The sequence below is a fragment of the Talpa occidentalis genome, unplaced genomic scaffold, assembly GCF_014898055.3.
Source record: "Talpa occidentalis isolate TD23 unplaced genomic scaffold, MPIMG_talOcc4v2.1 talOcc4.12, whole genome shotgun sequence".
Taxonomy (NCBI): Eukaryota; Metazoa; Chordata; class Mammalia; order Eulipotyphla; family Talpidae; genus Talpa; species Talpa occidentalis.
The window spans coordinates 23,917,390-23,938,590 of NW_023601212.1; the positions used below are offsets into that span (position 1 = coordinate 23,917,390).

General features: G+C 41.5%; 1 protein-coding gene across 4 annotated transcripts in view; it reads left to right on the forward strand.

The window, feature by feature from the left end:
* The window catches only part of CCDC15 (coiled-coil domain containing 15), a 48,256-nt gene extending 45,954 nt beyond the window's left edge, over positions 1-2,302 (forward strand). For all 4 annotated transcript variants that reach the window (XM_037505540.2, XM_037505543.2, XM_037505542.2 and 1 more), the window contains one exon: positions 681-2,302. In XM_037505540.2, coding sequence (XP_037361437.2) covers positions 681-802 — 122 coding nt within the window. In that variant the 3' untranslated portion in view covers positions 803-2,302. The remainder of the gene's footprint in view (positions 1-680) is intronic.
* Positions 2,303-21,201: the final 18,899 nt, after the last annotated feature.

Sequence of the window (21,201 nt, forward strand, 5' to 3'; positions counted from 1 at the left end):
GTTTCTGTGTCCTTAAATATATTGATTTATGTAGGGTAAGGATAATGTAGGCTTCATATACACACCGAAAATGCTACCAATATTTGTATTCCTAGTGCCCCCTTTGTGGAATATGAATTTCTTATAAGTACTGTGAGTTACAAATTTTAAAAACACAAATTTGACCATGTGACCATCCTATTCTGAAACCTCAGACCTCCCCATTACAGTACCAAAGGCATGACATAATTGGCATGTTTTTCCTGTGGGTGATGCTCAGCCTTATCAAACTTGCTATTCCCAGTATACATCACCATTTTTAAAATACATTTTACACCTTACACACTAATTTCTCTGCCTAGAATATCTACTTTTTCCTTACTTTATCCTTCATGACCATCTGAAATGTTACCACTTCTGGAAATCTTTGTAACCTTTCCCTTTACATTCATTCTGAACTTCATTCTTTGATGACATTTTGTATATGCATCTAGTCTGGAAGTATTACACTGCAATTTAGTCATTTTTGTGTCCATTCTTTCCATTATCTTTTTTGTTCTCACAGAGTACTCAGCAGGTAGTAAAGTACTCAATAAATATTTATACAATGTGTGATTAATTGAAAAGCAGTACTGATAGGAAAGAGAGTAGGAGAGTTGTTTAGAATCTGACTTCATCACTGTGCAAACCTTTATTTGCAGCGTATACTCGGGCTCTACATTCAGTCATCAATTCCTGTGATTTTCCTGAGGGGAGCTCAGCTCTTCGAGTAGCCATTCATAATTTTGCTTCAGCACGCAGACGGACTTTGGAAAATCTGTAATAAGTATCTGAAATCAATTGCTAGTATTTCAGCCTTTCCTTAAAATCAACCCTGAGAGACTATTCAGGAAAGCTGTTGAAGTGTTTAAAATGTAATCTGGAAACGTCGGTCCCATATAAAAACTTTATCTGTAATGAGATGGTAACCACTGTTGCAGCCACGCCATGGGACCAGCATGGAAAGCGGATTTACAAGCTTATCTCTTTGCTGTAAATGATATGCAACCTGTTGTTTTAAAAATGATCAGTTCAGTAAATTTTGTCTTACTTAACCCTGCTCTGATAAAAAAAAGATCATGAGAAATCTTTTAGATTATCTCATCTTTCTAAAGCTGTATCTTTGAGTCTTGACAATATTGAAAATGTCTGGATGAAGCTGAAAAGAAAATGGTGAAGCAAAATGAATTTCCAACTGTCGGTGTCGTCTCTATTGTGTTTTCTAGTTGTTTGTAACAATGAGAGAGGAGAAGAATCTGAATTTGATGCATATTTATTGCCCTTTCCATGGTCAGTGACATTGGACATAGAACTTTTTAATTTTGTGACTTTTTATTGCAAATAAGGGTAAATTTTCGTCTTTTGAGCATCTTCTATGTGAAATAATCGTGACATTTCAAAAGTGAATCTGAATTCTAAATAAACACCTACCTTTTTTCTCTTTTAAAAACCTGGTGAGGGCCTCCCCTGGTGGTGCAGGCGGTTGAGCGCCGCGCTGTGAAGCTATCTGCAGCCTGCAGCACTGGTTCAATCCTGGCCGGCCAGTGAGGGTCCCACATGTCACAGCAGACCTCCTGTCGTGCCCACTGCTCCCCTCAGCAGTGTGTATCATCAGTCTGCCTGTTCTGTTCTCCACTCTGTCTCTGGTGAATCCTCTCACCCTCCGCACATCTGGCCTGTCCCCCAGTTCTTGTATAAATAAATAATTAAATCTTTTTAAAAAATAAAAACCTGGTGAATGGTACATCTAAAGAATAGATGAAATAAAATTTGCTATAATTAGTATGAACTTGCTATTTCTTAGTATTTCCTGACACAAAATATGAAGTTAGTGTTATGAATTAAAGACAGGTATAGAAAGTTTTTTTTTCCTACTTCCTCTAATGTTCAATGTTGAAGAAACCCTTAGGTTTTCTCAAGGAATGCCTAAACATCTAGCCAGTTCATTGAAAATAAGAGTCAAAATGACCTGAATGACAAAATTGTCTGGTCATTTAACAAGTTTAATTATCCTGTGCATTCAAAATCCTTAAGGTAACTGTAGCCTTGATTCAGTCTTTAAGAGTTGTGTTTTTATAACAGCTTTATTGAGATACAGCTTATTGCATACAATTCATCCATTTAAAATATATAATTCAGTGGTTTTTAGTATATTCTAGGATTATGCAGCCAGCACCACTATCAAATGGAACACTTTGTTAATATAAAGAGAAGTACCCATCACCCAGCAATCCTATCTGGATATATACCCAAAAGAATTGAAAGAAGAACCTCAAAGAAGGAAGGAAGGAAGGAAGGGAGGGAGGGAGGGAGGGAGGGAGGGAGGGAAAAAAGGAAGGAAGGAAGGAAGGAAGGAAGGAAGGAAGGAAGGAAGGAAGGAAGGAAGGAAGGAAGGAAGGAAGGAAGGAAGGAAGGAAGGAAGGAAGGAAGGAAGGAAGGAAGGAAGGAAGGAAGGAAGGAAGGAAGGAGGAAGGAAGGAAGGAAGGAAGGAAGGAAGGAAGGAAGGAAGGAAGGAAGGAAGGAAGGAAGGTTGGTACATTGCAGCATTGCAATGTTCATTGCAATGTTCATTGCAGCATTATTCATAATAGCCAAGAGGCAGAAGCAACACCAATGTCCATCAGATGAACAGATAAACAAAATATGGTCTATATACAATGGAATACTGAATAATTTCAGCCTTAATGAGAACGATTACCTGTCACACTCTGTAACATGGATGACTGATAAAGACATTGTTAAGTGACATAAGCCAATCACAGAAAGAAATAATAAACGATTGCATTCACGTGAGGAAACTAGAATATTGTCTTTCTCTTTCTGATTTACTTCACAGTAATGTCTTTTCATTCACTTCAGTCTTTCATTTCTTCCAACAATGTTTTGTAGTTTTCTAAGCATAAAATTTGTACTCCTTTTGTTAAATTTATTCCAAAATATTTTGGGTTTTTTTTGTGTGCTATTTTAAATGGAATTTTTTTCATCGCTTTCCTCAGAGGTGTATAGAAATACAATTAATTTTTGTATATTGATCATGTATCCTGCAACCTTGCTGAACTCATTTTTTACTTCTCATAGTTTTTTAGGGGATTCCTTAGGGTTTTTTTTTCTATATAAGACCTTATTATTTGCAAGTAGACATAGTTTTACTTCTTCCTTTCCAATATGGATGCCTTTCATTTCTTTTTCTTGCCTAAGTGTCCTGGGTAGAACATCTAGTGCAATGCTGAATAGGAATGATGAAGTAGACATCTCTGTCTTGTACCTGGTATTGAGGGGAAAGCATTTAGTCTTTCACCCTTAGGTATGATGTTGACTCAGTTTTTCTTGGATGGCCTTTATCAGTTTGAGTAAATTCCCTTCTATTACTATTATTGAGTACTTTTATCATGAAAGGATACTGGATTTTACAAGTTCTTTTACTGCATCTATTAAGATTACCATGTTTTTTGGCCTTTTTTCTATTAATAAGATGCATTAGGGCCTCCCCGGTGGCGCAGCGGTTGAGCGCTGGGTTGCGAAGCTCCCCGCGGCCTCTGCGGCGCCGGTTCGATCCCCAGCTGCTCCCCGGCCACTGGAGGAGGGTCCCACATGGCGCGCAGACCTCTCCTGCCGCCCGCTGCTCCCCTCAGCAGTGTACTTCGGTCCTTCTGCCTGCTCTGCTCCCCGCTCTGGCTCTGGTGAATTCTCTCACCCTCCCACGCTTCTGACTGTACCCAGTGCATGTATAAACAAAACAAACAAACAAACAAACAAATAAATAAAACATGCCTCTATTAAAAAAATTATAAAAAAAAAGATGCATTAGATGAATTGATTGTCATGTGTTAAACCAACCTTTCATTCCTAGGATAAGTTGTATTGGTTTTTATTCATTTTTCTGGTCTCATAAATCAAGTTTTTTGTTTTGTTCTGTTTTTTTTTTTCTTTTTTTTTGGGGGGGGTTGGTTTTCTTTTTTTTTTAAGATTTATTTATACATACAAGAACTGGGGTATAAGACTAGAGGTGTGGGGGGTGAGAGGATTCATCAGACACAGAGTGGGAAACAGAACAGGCAGATTGACTAAAATATACTGCTGAGGGGAGCAACAGGCGAGACAGGAGAGGTCTGCTGCGCCATGTGGGTTAGCTCCCTGGCCAGGGATTGAACTCGTGCTGCAGTAGCTGTGGATAGTCTCTTAGTGCTGACACTTAACACCTTGCACCACCAGGGAGGCCCTAGCTTGGTTTTCTGAAGTAGGTACATTGACTTGTCTGATGAGAGGACTAGATAGATCTTGCATAGGATTAGGGAACTTCCAAGTCCTCTTCCTTCAGGTTCTGTCAATGAATATAAATCTCACCTGTGAATGAGTATGTTTTTGCCTTGTAATTGGTCATATGTGGACAGTATCTAATAATTTACTTGGGGGTGGAAGGGTGAAGGGGGAGGAGAATGCTGGTACCGCTAGTAGCTACAAGGAAGAAACCTGAGTCTCATGACCTTTTATGATGGTAGTGTTTGAACTGAATTCAATCCTGTTTGAACTGAATGAACGTACTCTGAAAAGAAGCCAGGAGTCTAAGAGTTTGCTGAATTTACAAGTGTCTAAAATCAAGGTTGGGAAAATTCTGTAAATTTTCTAAATTTTCTAAACTATAAGGAAGAAGAGGTCTAGAGATAAGAACCAAGCCTAAGTGAGATAAACTTTGATTTCTGGGTAGAGAGAGGGTGATAAGATTAGATTTGTGCCCACTATTTAGATGGCAGACATTTCAAGAAAAAAACAGTTGAGTAAGAATGAACACTTTTCCAGATAACTTTCATTTCTTGACTCTCCTCAACCTTCCTGTAGGTTTTTCCTTTCACTCACTCTTGGTGGTGATGCTCCCTATATCACTGAAAAAGGCAGTCAAAAGGGACCCTCCCAGAATGGCACATATGAAAAAAACTAGCAAGGACAAATGTTGGAGAGGATGCAGAGGAAAAGGAACTTTACTGTACTGCTGGTGGGAGTGCAAACTGGCCCAACCACTATGGAGAGCTGTGTGGAGATTCCTTAACCTGCTAAAGATGGAGCTTCCATATGATCCAGCAATTCCACTCCTAGGTATTTACCCAAAGGACACAGAAACATTAATTCAAAAGGGCACCTGCACCCCTATGTTTATAGCAGCACTATTTACAATAGCTAAGCTATGGAAACAACCCAAATGCCCAAAAATAGATGACTGGATCAAGAAGATGTGGTACATATATACCATGGAATATTACTCGGCAATCGGAAAAGATAAATTCATGCAATTTGCAGCAACGTGGATGGAGCTGGAAGGGATCATGCTCAGCGAAATAAGCCAGAAAGAAAAAGAAAAATACCAGATGGTCTCACTCATAGCAGGAATCTAGAAAACTAAATAAGGGACCAGGAAAAAGACTAATTATAATAAAATAAAAATCAACAAGCAACTATAAACCAGACACACTATGGGGGGGAGGGGAGGAGGGAGTAGGATCAAAACAAGGGGGGATGGGAATTGTATGGGGACTATAACCAAAATGAAAATGCATACATTGTGCAAAAATGAAAAATGATGTAAAAAATATATAAAATTTAAAAAATAATTTTAAAATGGGGGGAAAAAAGGGACTCTCCCAAACCCTTACCATCATATCTGTCTAACTGTACATGCTAATTCCCTCTTAATATGGATGAACTATTTGTTCTCCCCTTTTAGGCCTACTCTGACTTGTGACTTGAGTCTTATTCCCTCCTACCTACTCAAACACATTGCCTTGGCATTTCTTCCCTGTATCTTCATATTCCCCTAACCACCAGACTACTCCTTTCAGTATATAAACTTGCTGTAATTTCCTGCATCTTAAAAAACAATTAAAAAAACAAATGAAAAAGATAAAGCTATATGCCCTGCATCCTCCTTCAGCCACCAACAACATTCTCTGCTTTCCTTTATAACAAACTCCTTGAGCTGTCTGTGTGTGATGCGCCCCTTCTCGCCTTCTCTCTTGAATGCATTCTGCTAAGACTATCTGCCTTTATCTCTGCAATGAACCTGGTCTTTTTCAAAGTCACTGGTGACTTTCCACATTGCTAAATCCAGTGGTCATTCTCTGACTTCATCTTACTTGACCTGTCAACAGAATTAAACAATTGATCGCTGCATTTTTTTGAAGTGACTTGTCATAACAAATAACAAAACTGTTCATAACAAAAGTGTTTTTTTTCCAACTTCAATTGAACTTTGTTATTTTTCTTTGCTGCATTTTTCCCTATCTCTAATCTTCTAATATTAGAGTTTCCTAGGGTTTAGTTCATGGAATTCTTTGCTATCTACACTGACCCTTTTGGTGACTTCTTTTAAAATGTCTCATGGCTTTAAATATTGCCTACATGCTGATAACCCCTAACTGTATATATCTGGTCTAGGCCGTTCACTGAAACTCCAAACTCACATAACCCTGTTTTACTTGACATTTCTTTTTTTAAAGATTTATTTATTCATGCATACAAGAAAAGGGGTACAGGCCAGATGTACAGGAGGGTGAGAGGATTCACCAGAGACAGCAGGGAACAGAACAGGCAGACTGACTGAAATAAACTACTGAGGGGAACAGCGGGTGAGACAGGAGAGGTCTGCCGCGCCATGTGGGCATCTCCCCAGCCAGCTGGGATCGAACCCGCGCTGCAGAGGCTGTGGACAGCTTCACAGCTCTATGCTCAACCGCCTGCGCCACTAGGGAGGCCCCTTACTTAGCATTTCTACATCATTGGTTTCCCTCAAATTTGTTCTTCCCAGTCTTCCTGTATCAGTTAGTTCCACTGGTTTTGTTATTGAGAGAAGAACCTGGGAGAAATCGTTCATTTCCCTCTTTTTCTCTCTTTAATCCTTCATTACATCATCAGCAAATTGTGTCAGCTCAACCTTCAAACTCTTATCTCCAGTTCATATTACTTCTACTGCCAGGCACATCCTCTCTCATACAGTGCTGTAATCACTTCCTCAGTAATTGTGTCCTTTCTCAATGCGGCAGCCAAACTTAACACATTCAAAAGCCAACCTTCTCATCTCCACCCTACACATACCTGCATATACACACACACCACACATCAAACAAAAAATTCTTCCTTCTACAGTCTTCTCAGCTCAGTAAGTAACTTATCTTTCAAGTTGTTCTGGTTAAAACCCAAGTAGTCAACCTTCTCTCTTCCTTATACAACTCACATTTAATCCCTGTTGTTTCTACCCTGAAAGTATATTCAAAATACAATTTTGCAATATACCTGCCCCACTGCAACCCTGTCTTAAGTCAGGGCATCATATCTGAGTTGGTTTTCTTGTTTCTATACTTAACCCCTATAGCCCATTCTTCACAGCAGTGAGAGCACTTTTCCCTTAAAGTACTCTTGTTCAGAGTCTCCTTCAGCTATTCATTTTGGAAAAGCTGGATTCCTTACAATGTCATAGTACAACACCATAAATTCTGGTTCCAATTACTTCTGAGGCCTTATCTCCTGCTACTTTCCTTCTTGCTCATTCTGCCTTGCTCAGCCTCATTAACCTTGGGCATTCCAGGGACACTTGCTTCAGGGTCTTTTCATGTGCTATTTGCTCTGCCTGGAGATACACCTCCTTCAGATAATGTCTGGCTCACTTCTTTAATTCCTTTAGGTCTTATTTTTTTTTTAATATGTATTTATGCATACAAGAACTGGGGTGTAGGCCAGAGCTGTGGTGGGGGGGTGGTGGTGGTGAAAGGATTCACCAGAGACAGAGTAGGGAGAAGAACAGGCGATCTACTGAAATACACTGCTGAGGGCAGCAGCGGGGGAGACCAGAGAGGTTTGCCACGCCATGTGGGTTAATATCGAACTCATGCTGCAGCGGCTGGCGATAGCTTGATAATGCTTATACTTAAGCCCTTAGTCCACCAGGGAGGCCCACTTCCTTTAAGTTTTTATCCAAGCATCTCTTATTAACGTGTCTTCTCTGACCATCCTTTTTTAAAATACAAATTTCCTACCCACTCCCAAAGGAGTGCCTTTTCCTACTCTGCCTTTCTTCATGCTATTCATAGCTGTATGATGCACTATATGTTTTACTAAATGTTTATTTTTTCCTCTCTCTACTAGATGTACAGGGAGGATAGGGATTTTGTTGTTTTTGTTCAAATTCTATCCCCAGTGCTTAAGACTTGACACACAATAGACTCCCAGTAAATATTGGTTAAATTAATGAACAGACCTGCTTTTTTTTTTTTTTAAGATTTATTTATTTATACAAGCACTGGGTACAGTCAGAAGCGCGGGGGGGTGAGAGAATTCACCAGAGCCACAGCAGGGAGCAGAGCAGGCAGAAGGACCGAAGTACACTGCTGAGGGGAGCAGCGGGCGGCAGGAGAGGTCTGCGCACCATGTGGGACCCTCGCCAGTGGCCGGGGATTGAACTGGCTCTGCAGAGGCTGCGGGCAGCTTCGCAACCCAGCGCTCAACCGCTGCACCACCAGGGAGGCCCCAGACCTGCTTTTTAAAATTCTAAATACTTTTGGGCCTCCCCCTTCGTGCAGCGGTTGAGCGCCCTGCAAAGCTGTCCGCAGCCTCTGCAGTGCCGGTTCGATTCCTCGCCGGCCAGGGAGAACCCCACATGGCGCAGCAAACCTTTCCTGCCTCGCCCGCTGCTCCCCTCAGCAGTGTCTTCGCTCCATCTGCTTGTTCTGCTCCCCGCTCTGGCTCTGGTGAATTCTCTCACCCTCCCGTGCTTCTGACCTGTACCCCAGTTCTTGTATAAATAAATAATCTTTTAAAAAATTAAAAAAAATTCTAAATACTTTTACATGGTTAGTACTTTTTCCTAATGTTTTAGATCTCAAAAAGGTCCTTAGAATTCATTTTACTTTGTTTTGCATTCCCTTATTCCAAGTGTGATTTGGGACAAATAATAATTTCAATCCTCTGGGTACAGTTTTCTCCTTTGTAAAGTAAGAGGGTTTATAGCGAGCGACCATCCATCTTCCCTGGAACTTATTTTATGAATTTATTAATTGTGTTTCAAACTTATAACATCACTCTCAAGCTTTCACTTGCTTTTCATGCTAAACTGTGGACTAGTGATGGGTTTCACTGTGGACAGTGAGACAGGGTGGAATAGTTGATCCTCCTCTGCTCTGGCTACCACTGATCTTGTCAGAGCAGATGCAAGTTCCATAGGTCACAGTGGAAAAACGAGGGCACAACAGAGGTGTAGGGAAGTATGGGTGTATGTCCAGCCAGAGCAGCACAGCCCCAGGAAAGCTCAGCTTGCTGTTTCCCGGAGGGAACTTGATCAACTTACAGAATCCATGCCAAGAGACAGAACATGCATTAATAGAGGCAAGTCCAGGATTATGGCAGTAGCTAAAGATCCACATTACTAGTTCCCTGCAGTTGCAACAGTCAAAAACCTGGCGTACTGCACATCTTCCTAGGCAGAACAGCTTGCTCTGATTGCTTTGATTTTTAAGAATTGTTCTAGTGTATTACTTAATTGTCCAGGCCTCACCCTTACCTAATTAATCCTTTTATGATGGGCAAGAATAAGAATCTCAACAACTACCCACCTTCAATTGATTGACCACCCACTGGGTGCAGAGGCTAAAATAAACAGCTGCTTTCATTTCTTCTAACCATTTAAATTGTGATAAAAGAGGTAGCAGCAGGTTTCTGTGTACTGACTTGGATTCCAGTTTTAGAAGCAAAATATTTCCTTTAATTTCCAAGTGTAGTGAGCATAATTAGCTTTGTAGCCCACCTTGGAGTGGGCATGCTTCTCTGAAAAAAAAGATTTGTGAGTTTAGGAGTGTGATAGAGGAGGGTGAAATGTTCTACAGGCCTGCTAGGCCTGTTCTGCTGGGCAGAAGATTTTGAATAAATCAACTTTGATTTTTGAAGTTTTCTCAAGGTAGAAATGAATGCTCCATCTTGCTCTCTGTGTAGTGACCACTGGTAGAGGAGAGGTATGCCAAGAACAAGCCAACTGATTCCTTTTGATTAAGACAGTGTGGTGTTGTCCACTGTGAGTCATTATCCTGTGCAGGCTCCTTGATGAGATCATCCTTGGTAGACACCATTACTTGGTTCTTGCCTTTAGTGCTCCCCTTAAGTCCAGACATTTCCAGAAACCATGAATGGATGGAACTATTAGACATGGTCATCTTCTGAGCCCACTACTCCAGCTTCACCTCACTCAATTGGGAGCAGCAGTCATTGTGCCTCCGGGGTGATGCAGAGGAGACCTATATGCCTTCTCTGAAGTATTTTTGTTAAAAAAAAAAAAAAAAAAAAAAAGGTTGAAACGGACTATACTCAAGACTTGAAACCTTTTTTATCTGGATTCTGGGAGAAAATTATGTCCTCTACCCTAGGCCATCTATTGTATGGAATAAATTTACTCACCTAGAATGGTACTTGTTCTGTACCATCCTTGGAGGAAATGAGGAAACAATCTCTAAAATCATTTTCTGTGTTTTCTGGCGTAGTTGATAAGTTTATGTAAAAAGAAAAGACATGAGGGAAACAAATTATGCCATGAGAGAGTGGAAGTTCAGTCAGTTCTACAGGAAAATGGACTCAATTTCTTTAAGTTAATTGGCTTGAATTTAAAAAATGAGGAGGTATTTCTAGATTAAGACTTACCTATAGAGGTGACAACCACCAAATATAATGTAAGGATACTGATGTGGAAAAATAGTCTGAAAAAGGTGGCAGTGAAACAATCAGGGAAATAGGAATAGAAACTAAGTTACTCATTTTGTTAGATAAGATGATGACATTATAGTAATATCAGAAAATACCTATGCACCTATAGGTGCTGAAGTATATAGGGATGTAATATAAGTACATTTTAGATTTACTTTAAAATAATTCCACAAAATGAGACAAGAGGATGTAGGTGTGGCAAAAGTTGGATAACAGTGAATCTAGGTGTCATTATACTTTTTGCTCTATTTTTGTGCATATTTGAATGTTCTTAAAAACAATTGACTTAAAAATATTTAGGTTTTGTTAACATTATGACTATCCCCACTTCTTCCCTTGTCCCAAATAATAGGAGGCTTGGGTAGGAAAGTAGTATCTCTTAGCTGTGGGACTTCTGACATGGTCGTTACTATCAAGCGGTACTTAAGGACTCAAGCCTGCAATATTTTGTGGCCTTTCTATAAGGGAGACTGATTAAATAAAAGTTAGGTTTGTTCCATCAAGCCAGATCTCTAGAGACGCCCCCTAACATAGCTCACACTCATTAACCTGACCTACACCTAGTCACCTGTCTTTATAAAGTATATCTGGTGAGTTAGCGGGGCGTATGAAACTTGAGATCAGGGATGAAAAACCCTGAAATGACAAAAAGAGAAAATGGTAATTAAGTAAAAGGAGCTTTGAAATCTTAAGGTGAGATGAGAGTAAGAACATTTCATGGTTCAAATTACAGATGGGAAGAGTCATCTATTTCTGTCTTCTCTCTGAATAGAATCTTCTAGAGACTGAAAAATTGCTCTTTGTTGTCAAAGTTCTTTCTGTCTTCAAAAGGCCTATTGCTGTGGGAGAGTTTGCTGTGAGACAGTGGTTAGGCTCATAGTCACATTTCAAATCCCAATTCTGCCACTTAACAGCTGTGCGACCTTAAATACATAATTTAACTTCTGTGCCTCAGTATCATCTGCTGCAAAATGGGAATAATAGTAGCACTTCAGAGTTGTGAAAATTCAATGAGATAGTAGATTTGCTGTGGTTAGCATAATGCAGTAAGAGGCAACACCTCCTTCTCTTACATTGACTCGACACAGAATCCTTGATGTTTCAGAGATTTTAGCTGCGAGTGGGCTAGATAGGTATGATTATGAACATTCAAGTTTGCCTTTTGCATTAATGCCTAAGGAAAAAAGTTTTCTCTGAGCTATGATGACATTTTCTCTTCCCTAGATTATGATGACATTTACATTTGATTTGCATTTGGTTATTTGATTTTATTCATGGCTCCATCCTACACTGAACCTATTTCCCACATAAACAAGGCTTTGTGAAGGTGGAGAATCAAGGAAAGAGTTTGCCTCTCTGCCAAATGAATGGGCGTGTCATTTAAATGGCAAATTTGCACACCTTTTTATTGCTCAACCAAAGGGTGAGATGCTACCTACATTTAAATCCTTCCTGGACTTTTAGTGGTAATTTATTGTTTTTTAATGATGCACACCTGAAACATACAATGTTATAATGCAATGTTATGTCAATAAAAAATAAAATTGAATAAATAAATCCTTCCTGGTTTAAAACTGTAGATACTTTCATACAACAGGATCTACCTACCGTATCACATTGCCAAGACTGTGTTATGGCTCTGCCAGAGGAGTGCTATGCCCTACCCTGTTTTCCCAGGTGGGCACTGTGTTTTCTTTAAGGAGTTCACAGCAGTTGTCAGCCAGCTGACCAACATATCTTTTTCTATCTCATTAGGACTTTATATCCCACACATAAGCCTTGACTGCCTACAGCTCTGGCTTCTAGAGTTCTTATCTCACAAGTAACTTGATTTGAGATAATAGATGAGGGGCAGCTGTGGGGTGAGGGTTAGGGGGTGTTGTGGGGGACCAGAAACAGAACTGAGACTAGGAGAGAGACTACACAGATACAGGCAAGGGGCAGGACTGAGACTAAAATTGACAATGGAAGATGAAGGGCAAGAGAATTTGAAGTAGAGCAGCATTGGAGCTTGAGTGAACACAATAGGAATCATCATTTACTGAGACATGAGTCTTCAAAAACTAGAGCTATTTTTGTATTCTAGTTGATTAATATTTAGTGGCTTCCATTGTAGTGTCTATAGAAAGTAATAGTGGTAGACTCACTTATAATAGCTCAGGCTAGAAAATCCATACATCAAGGAATGTCACTTCGAACAAGTAATGCTATTTGGAGACTTGGTGATTGCTCTGCTAAATACCTTTTTCTTTTTTTTTTTTTTTAAAAACTGCTTGATTCCATTTTTATTATATACACATAAAGAGGTAATTATCAAAGGATGCTAACAGATTATTTGGTTTCTTTTTTTTATATAAATTTGTATTTTTCTATTACATTTTCTGAGCCTTTTATATTACCCTTCCATTTAAACACTGGAAAACTGGGAATGTATAGATAAAGAAATGTTAATGAAGATTAGCTTGACCCCAAAGTAAGATGCAATTAGATCTATGTATACCATGTCCTTGGCCTACTGAGGGGGGGGGAGTAGGGAATTGTTCAGGCTGGGCTACAGTTCTGCCATATGACATTCTGCTATATGACACATTGCTTTGAATTGTTGAGCCAGTTATCCCAGTTATTATCATACCTCATGCTCTGTGCTTGCCAGGAGTCTGTCCTCAACTGAGTAGTCAGGGTTGTAAGGCTTGCCAGGATAAGATATAGGGAGACTGGTTTCAAATTGGGTATTGTTTGCACATGAATTTCACGGGATTGAGTCTGGCTTCTCCTGTGACCCCAGAGTGCTGGGTCGTGGCTAGTGATATTTGGATCAGTTGGTTTGAAAATCCCTTAGGATAAATAGATCTTTTGATTGATGAAATGTCCTTTCAATTTTCAGTCTTAAAATTCTAGTAACCCTGCAGGCAAAGTACTACTACCACCTGCTCTTTGAAAACACGATTTCTTGAGTCACAAGCAATTACTCCTGCCGAAACATAGAGTACTACTTGTAACTCTGTGTCGCACATATATTTTCTTCCATACACGATAACTATTTATGAAAGGTAATTGTCAGAGAAAGGTAAAATAACAACCTCACACAGATATTCAGATGGATATATGTTAAAGACTTTTACTCTTTAAGCAGATGTTATGACCGATTCTAAGAAAAAGTAAGAGAAAAAATACTGATATTTATATAGATAAAGGAAAGCTGAATTGGTAGTTCAATCAGAGGCAAAGCTGGTCTTTTCCAGAGCTACTTAAAATTTGCAGAATTGTAGATAAGATCAACCATAGTATAATCATTTATGTATTTTAGAAGGGATATCAGCAGTGTACTATGCTCCAGGGATCTGACGCCAGTACTGAAGAATTTTGTAGAGAAATTCTGGAGTGAAGGTTTAGCTGAGTCAAAGGAAATATAAGAGAGTTTTTCCAGATGTAGGGGCTGCCTTTGCTGTCAAAGACATTTGGGGTGAGCAGGAACATTTTGAATCTTTGTTTTGTGGTGCTGGTTTGCAAATTCACACTTTTAATCTTACTGGTGAAACTTCGGCCTTTAAGACCTTCCAGTCCTTGTCTGTGAAAAACATGGTAGCTCTTGGAAGTCTCACACATCTGATTTTTAAACCCAATTTCTACTTTTTTTTTTCCACTTCGCCCAACCTGTTCTCCCTGTTTCATTGCTCTTGCTTCATGCTGTTGTGATAAAAATGTGTTCCCAGTTGGGGACATGAGGGAGAAGCTACACAAAATGGGAGGCATTTTGTGCCTGTCATCCCAGCGCTGAGAGGAAATCTGACTCCTCACATGGAGTGGCCCTTAGGGACAGCTGATATCTCATCTTTTCACCACCATTACTGTGTGATTCAGGCATACCTGCACTCCTCTATAAACTTAAAACTGTCTGAGGAATGGGGAGGGGTGTTATCTCCTACTCATCCAGTGGTCCAGATGAAGGTGTTAGATAAAGAACAGAATTAGGACATCTTGGGGCCTAAGGAGCAGTATTGAAATCTGTACAAATGAGGGTGAATTAGATGTTAACTTGAATTAACAAGGTCAGCTGACCTTGCTGCTCCATATTCTCACAAGGAGAGATTTATATTTAAGAGGTAAATTCTTACCATCCTCTCTAAAATGAGTAAACTGAAAATGACTAGAAGGAGCTTAAAAGTTGATGAAAAGTTTGGTTTCACTTTTTACAAAACTTGCAATAAAGTAACTATATATTCCCAGGAAATGGCAAAAATAGTTCAGCTCGGTCCTGTGTACCCTTCACCCAGTTACCCACAATGGTTACAGTTTTTACTGAATCTGCTATTAAAATCAGAAAGTTGGCATTGGTCCCAGAGGTGTGTCTAGTTCTGTGTCCCTACAGGTGTTGATGGATAGAAACACTACTATCATCAAGATGCAGAACTATCCCACCACCACAAAGAGATCCCCATGTTGTCCCTAGAGAGATACCCCGGTACCTCCTCCCCATGCCACCATCGCTAGCCACTGGTCCCGCTAATGTGTTTTCTGTCTCTAGGATTTTGTCACTGAATGTCAAGGAGTGCTATATAAATGGAACCACACAGCATGTGACCCTTCAAGATTGTTTTTTCATTCCGCATAATGCCATTGGGATCCATCCAAGAGATATATAGCATTCACTTGTTCATTTTTATTACCAAGTAAAATTCAATAGCATGGATGGACCACAATTTGTGTACTTTTCACCCACTGAGAGCCATTCTGGTTGTTTCCATTTTTATTTTATTTTTTTTTTTTTGCTAGTACAGAAAAGGCTGCTGTGGACATTTGTATGGTGGTTTTGTATAGAAAGAAATATATGCTCAACAGTGCAAATAGTAGGGTCATATGAGAATTATGTATTTAGTTTTTTTTTAAGATTTATTTATTTATGCACACCAGAGCTGGGATACATGCCAGAGATGTGGGGTGCGGGGGCATTGAGAGGATCCACCAGAGACAGAGTGGGCAACAGAACAGGTAGACTGAAACACACTGCTGAGGGGAGCAGCGAGTGAGACAGGAGAGGTCTGCCTCACCATGTGGGTTTCTCCCTGGCCGGCCGGGGATCGAACTCGTGCTGCAAAGGCTGTGGATTGCTTCATAGTGCAGTGCTTAACCCCTTGATGCTCCTTAAAAACGTTCTTGGCGGGCCTCCCTGGTGGCACAGCAGTTGAGCGCTGGGTTGCGAAGCTGCCCGCAGCCTCTGCAGCGCCAGTTCAATCCCCGGCTGCTCCCCGGCCACCGGAGGAGGGTCCCACATGGTGCACAGACCTCTCCTGCCTCCCGCTGCTCCCCTCAGCAGTTTACTTTGGTCCTTCTGCCTGCTCTGCTCCCCGCTCTGGCTCTGGTGAATTCTCTCACCCTCTTGCGCTTCTGACTGTACCCAGTGCTTGCATAAATAAATAAATCAATCTTTTTTTAAAAAAAAAAAAAAAAGAGGATATTCCGTTTAAAAAAAAAAAACACGTTCTTGTCATATAGTCAAGTTATGGAAAAACCTAAGTGCTCGAGGACAGAGGAGAAGATTAGGAAGATGGGGCATCTACACACAATGGAATTCTTTCCATTTGTAACAATATGGGTAGAACTGGAGGGGATAATGCCAAGAGAAATAAGTTAGTAGGAAAAGACATACCAGAATACAGAGAAACAAAACAAAGGGTCAGACAAGATGAATCCAATAACAAACCCTTGAAAGCTGATGGTGGAATTGAGGCTCTAAAGTGGGGGAGAGAAACAATGGGGAAGAGGGCACAACAGAACTATGGTGGAGGACTAGGGGTGCCCTTGGTAGTCATGTGAGGACATGCATCTGAGGAGGTGTGATCCCTAGCTTCTGAAACAACACTGTTGTAAACCAATGTTAACAGAAAAAAAAAAAAAAATCCTTGATAAAGCACCTAATTGTCTAAAGGATAAAATTCCAGCTCTTTGAAGTGTTTGACTATCTGATCATAAGTAAAACAGTCCTATCTTCTGTAGCTCCTCGTTCTCCTTTCTCTTCCATTGCTCAGAATTGCTCCATTTCTTAAATAAACCATGTTTCTTTCACCTTGTTTTGCACTCACTAGCACACATGCACTCACTAGTTCTACCCATCTCCTCTTCTCTGCTTGGCACACACCCTATATACCTCAAACCCTCTTCTGCTGCCTGCCATGAAGCCTTTGAAGCCTGTCCCAGTGCCACCATTACCGTATGAACACACCTCATCCCCTATTTCTTAATTAAGTTGATCTTTTCTATCAGAGTTCTTCAAGGCAGGATCCTAGCTCTAACTCCTCTGTCCCATTCAAATGTTAAGTCTTTGAGATTAGGCACTGTGCCTGTCTTATTCATCAATGCATCCTTAGCACAAAGCATGGTGTGGGGCACCGAGTTGGCACTCAACAGATGTCCTTTAAGTCAGTAAATGAATGGTTACTTTCAGATGCCAGAGAAACCAAAAATGGTCAGTAGTATCTCGTGTGACTAGGCTGCCTGAGGTTCAGCGCTTTTATCATTCCATTTAATTTCTTTTAGTTTTCCTCAAAACAAAGTGACTTTGGAAGACTTTGATAATTTAACCACTTCCCCAATCTGTTTCCCCTTTCCTGAGTGTTGCAAGCTTTTAGGCTGTCCTCATAGATATGTCATTACCACTGGTTGACTACTTAAAAGCACAGCTGCCCCTTGTTTGGCTGAGAGTGGTTTCCTAAGCCCATGCCTCAGATTGTCACGAACCCCACTGCTGTCTGGGGTGGACTGAAACGCCTACCTTTGACCTGTTATTTTAAGGTTGGAACTACCTTTGCCAAGCCCTTCTACAACACTGTCTGTGGTTAATCTTTTTGGATACATGGTCTCCGTGCTTGTCTGTCTTTTGACTGGGTGGTCTGAAAGAAATTTAATAGCATCTCTTAATGAGATTTTAGCATCTGTCATATTTGAGATGATAATGGCTTTTTCCATTTTTTAAAAAAAGATTTACTTATTTATTTATACAAGCACTGGATACAGTCAGAAGCGCGGGAGGGTTAAAGAATCCACCAGAGCCAGAGCGGGGAGCAGAACAGGCAGACCAATGAAATACACTGCTGAGGGGAGCAACGGGCATGGCAGGAGAGGTCTGCGCGCCATGTGGGACCCTCGCTGGCAGCTGGGGATCGAACCAGTGCTGCAGAGACTGCGGGTAGCTTCACAATCCAGTGCTCAACCGCTGTGCCACCAGGGAGGCTCGGCTTTTTCCATTTTTGTGACACTTCACTCAAACCATACATCCATCTTTGTTTGATTCCTCAAAAGATTTAGCATGTTATCACAATGTTTACAATAACTCAGTGAGTGAAAGTGTAGATACACACACTCACACACACACACACATACTTTGTATTAAGGATTTGGCCAGTCAAGTCTATTCTGTTATCCCTGTTGACATTTTTAAAGGACTCTGTTCTTCTGACCCCTATATTTTCTTCTTTATAATGGCTATTGGTTTCTCTCTGCTGTTGTCAATATTTGATCTTAATACTGTATATAAGCTCATGCACACATAATTGTTACTCCATTTATCAAACCTACTTAATGTGGCCAGACACTTTCTAGTTGCATAATTTTTAACTCTTATAACTACTCTACAGGATAGCTGTTGTTATCCACATTTTACAGATGAGGGAACTGAGGTTCAGAGGAGTAATATCTGAGCCAGGATTGATTGGCTGTGCTTCAAAGCCCATGTTCTTTTTACCACAGTATTCTGCCTCGCAATCAAAAGGCCTCACATAAAATGGTTGAAATTTTAAAAGGTTGAATAATCTCTATTTCTCCTAATATCCCAATTCTTACCCCAATAATCAAGGATCTGGATATAGGTTCTACCACCAAAAAAATTTTGTTCTTCTCTTTTTAGTAAGACAAAGAAGGATGCTTTTGTGTGTGCAGAGAATTTTGGGGTTCTGTTGCCTAGTGGCTTATACTTGTGTCACTTGTTCTCATAGATTTTCGAAAGCATTCAGGTCCTTCAGTCTCTAAAAAACACAAGGAGGACCCATTGCTATATTTGAAAGGATTTGAACAGATAACTGGAAGGTCAGTGTAACTGTTCCTCTGCTAACATCAGGAATGGTATTTGAAGGGAAAAAGGCCACTAGCTGCCAGCTCTTGTCTAACATGCATCTCTTACTAAAGCACAGTAAACATTTTTGAGAAATGATGAAGCTATCCACAGTGAAAGCAGCAGGTCTTTTCCTTTAGCCTCTGATTCAGCCGCCCAGCCTTCCTTTTATTTCTCTCGATACTGCTGTCCACACGCTGCTGGGCCTGAGGAGGTGGCAGGTGAAAGATACCAGGTAAAAAGAAAATGGGTCAAGCCAGAGAGCTTGTGTGCATGAGTGAAGGGGGTCCCCAAACTACAACACCCCTCTTCTATGCACAGAAAGCAAGGAGACTATCCAGTTTGCCCACAGGAGCAAGTGAGGAACATCAGTATGAGGGTCACAGCTGCCGTCCTGAACAGGGAGGCATGGCCAGAACTCACAGGAAGCAACTGCGACAAGGCAGAGACTGTCTCAGGGCTGGCCTGCTCCCAGCTATGCATTGGCATGCCAGGAGTAACAGTCATACCCCCTGAGAGGGCACATTTTTAATACCTCTCTCTGAGTTCTAGCCCCAAACAAGCATGGTCCCCTGAGAGCACAAATATGATGTTTCCAAAGGGGCATGAAGGAGTGGTAATGGGCCTAATTCCTTGACTTCTCTCTGTCTGAAATGGAAAGACAGTTGTTCCACCCCACTGACATCTGGATAGCACCTCTGGAGCCCTGAAGAGAGTGCCTGCCACTCCTCTGGTGATGCCCATACCCTCCTCCCATGTGGCATCAAGTAATTTCAGTTGCTTCTTTCACTCATTTGTATTCCAACTTTGTCTTTCCTTTAGTCTGTTAGAAATAAGTAGCTGTCTTCCTGCGGATAGCAGCCATTATTCTAGCTAACCCCCGACTCCTCCCACCTAGCTGTTACCCCAGAGCTGGTTCATCGTTTATTCTGGGAGCCCAGCAAATGTGTCCTGGAATAAGGGCCACCTCACTTACTTCTTGGAATGAAATGGATTGTATCTAGGTGTGTGGTACAACAAAGGGTTAAGTTAGATGCTGTTGGCTATGTTCTTCCTTTGATGTCTCCACCTCTCTCTACCTTTCATAAACTAGTGTTGGCTCCTTCCTTCTATCCTGTTCTTCTTTCCTCTGCATCCCTTCACCTCCTGTCCTCTGCTTGTGGTTGTCTCCACTTCTCCCATAGACCCTTGCTCCTGATGCCGGCTTTAACAGAGGGCCTTGCCACTCTGCTTTCCCTCTTCTTGCTTGATGCTAGGGCATTATTCTGGGTCCTAAGTGGCTGCTCCACTTTCCTAACCTTGTTCTTATGACCTGGGCACTCCTAGGTGTTCTGGGCAGGGTGGGGTTAGGGCTGAAACCCATTTCCACAGACACATTCTTATTTTATGTTCCTTTAACAACATATTCTCCAGGACAATGTTTCCCTCTCCACCCCTCTATATTTAAAAAAAAAAATTTTTTTGGCATGGAAGAACTGGGGTGTAGGCCAGACGTGGGGAAGGGTGAGAGGATTCACCAGAGACAGAGCAGGGAGCAGAACAGGCGGATCCACTGAAATACACTGCTGAGGGGAGCAGCAGGGAGACAGGAGAGGTCTGCTGTGCTATCTGCCCCTCTAGGTCTCACTCTTGGGTTCATAATCAGGGACCTCAAGTACCTCTTGTACAGGTGGAAACAGACCCTGGAAATCTTCAGAGGAGAGGTCTCAAGAGCACTTCCAAGAGCACAGAATTCTGTGCCCCAAACTGGACCTTCACTGCTTCCTGGCTGCAAGCTTCCAGAAAGGAAAGCAGGAAGAGCTGCTGCTGTCAGCGCGGCAGAGGAAGGGAAGTGGTGGGGGCCTGTCATCTTCATACAGTCTGTCCCCTGAGCAGCCACAGGAAGCCCCTGTGTGGGGCCATGGAGCTATGTTTGGGGTTGTATTGTAACTCCCTCAAAGCCTCCTGTACTCCAAGGGGGCGCCCACATTCAGATCAATGTAACACGGGGGACCACTGCGTGTCAATCCTAGTCGCTCTTTCAGCCTCAGTTTCCCTCTCTGCGTCGGGGCCACTACTTCTCAGGATAGGAAGGCATTGCAGGCTCAGTCACTTGAAGCTAGCCACGTCTGGGTTGGCAACTTTCGGTTCCCTGGCAGGCAGTGAGCCAGAAAGAGCAGAAGGAGGAGCCCCCCAAAGCTCTGGGAGCCTTTCTGGCAGGCTCTGTCCCGGTGCACAGGGCCAGAAAGAAGTGCAGGGCTGTCGGGCCGGAGGATGGGCAGTCGGTTTGCGCCCGGCCTGAGCCCGAGGGCGGTCAGGTGCAACAAGGGGGCGGGCGCTCGGGCCTCGGGCTGCGCGGCTGGAGCCCG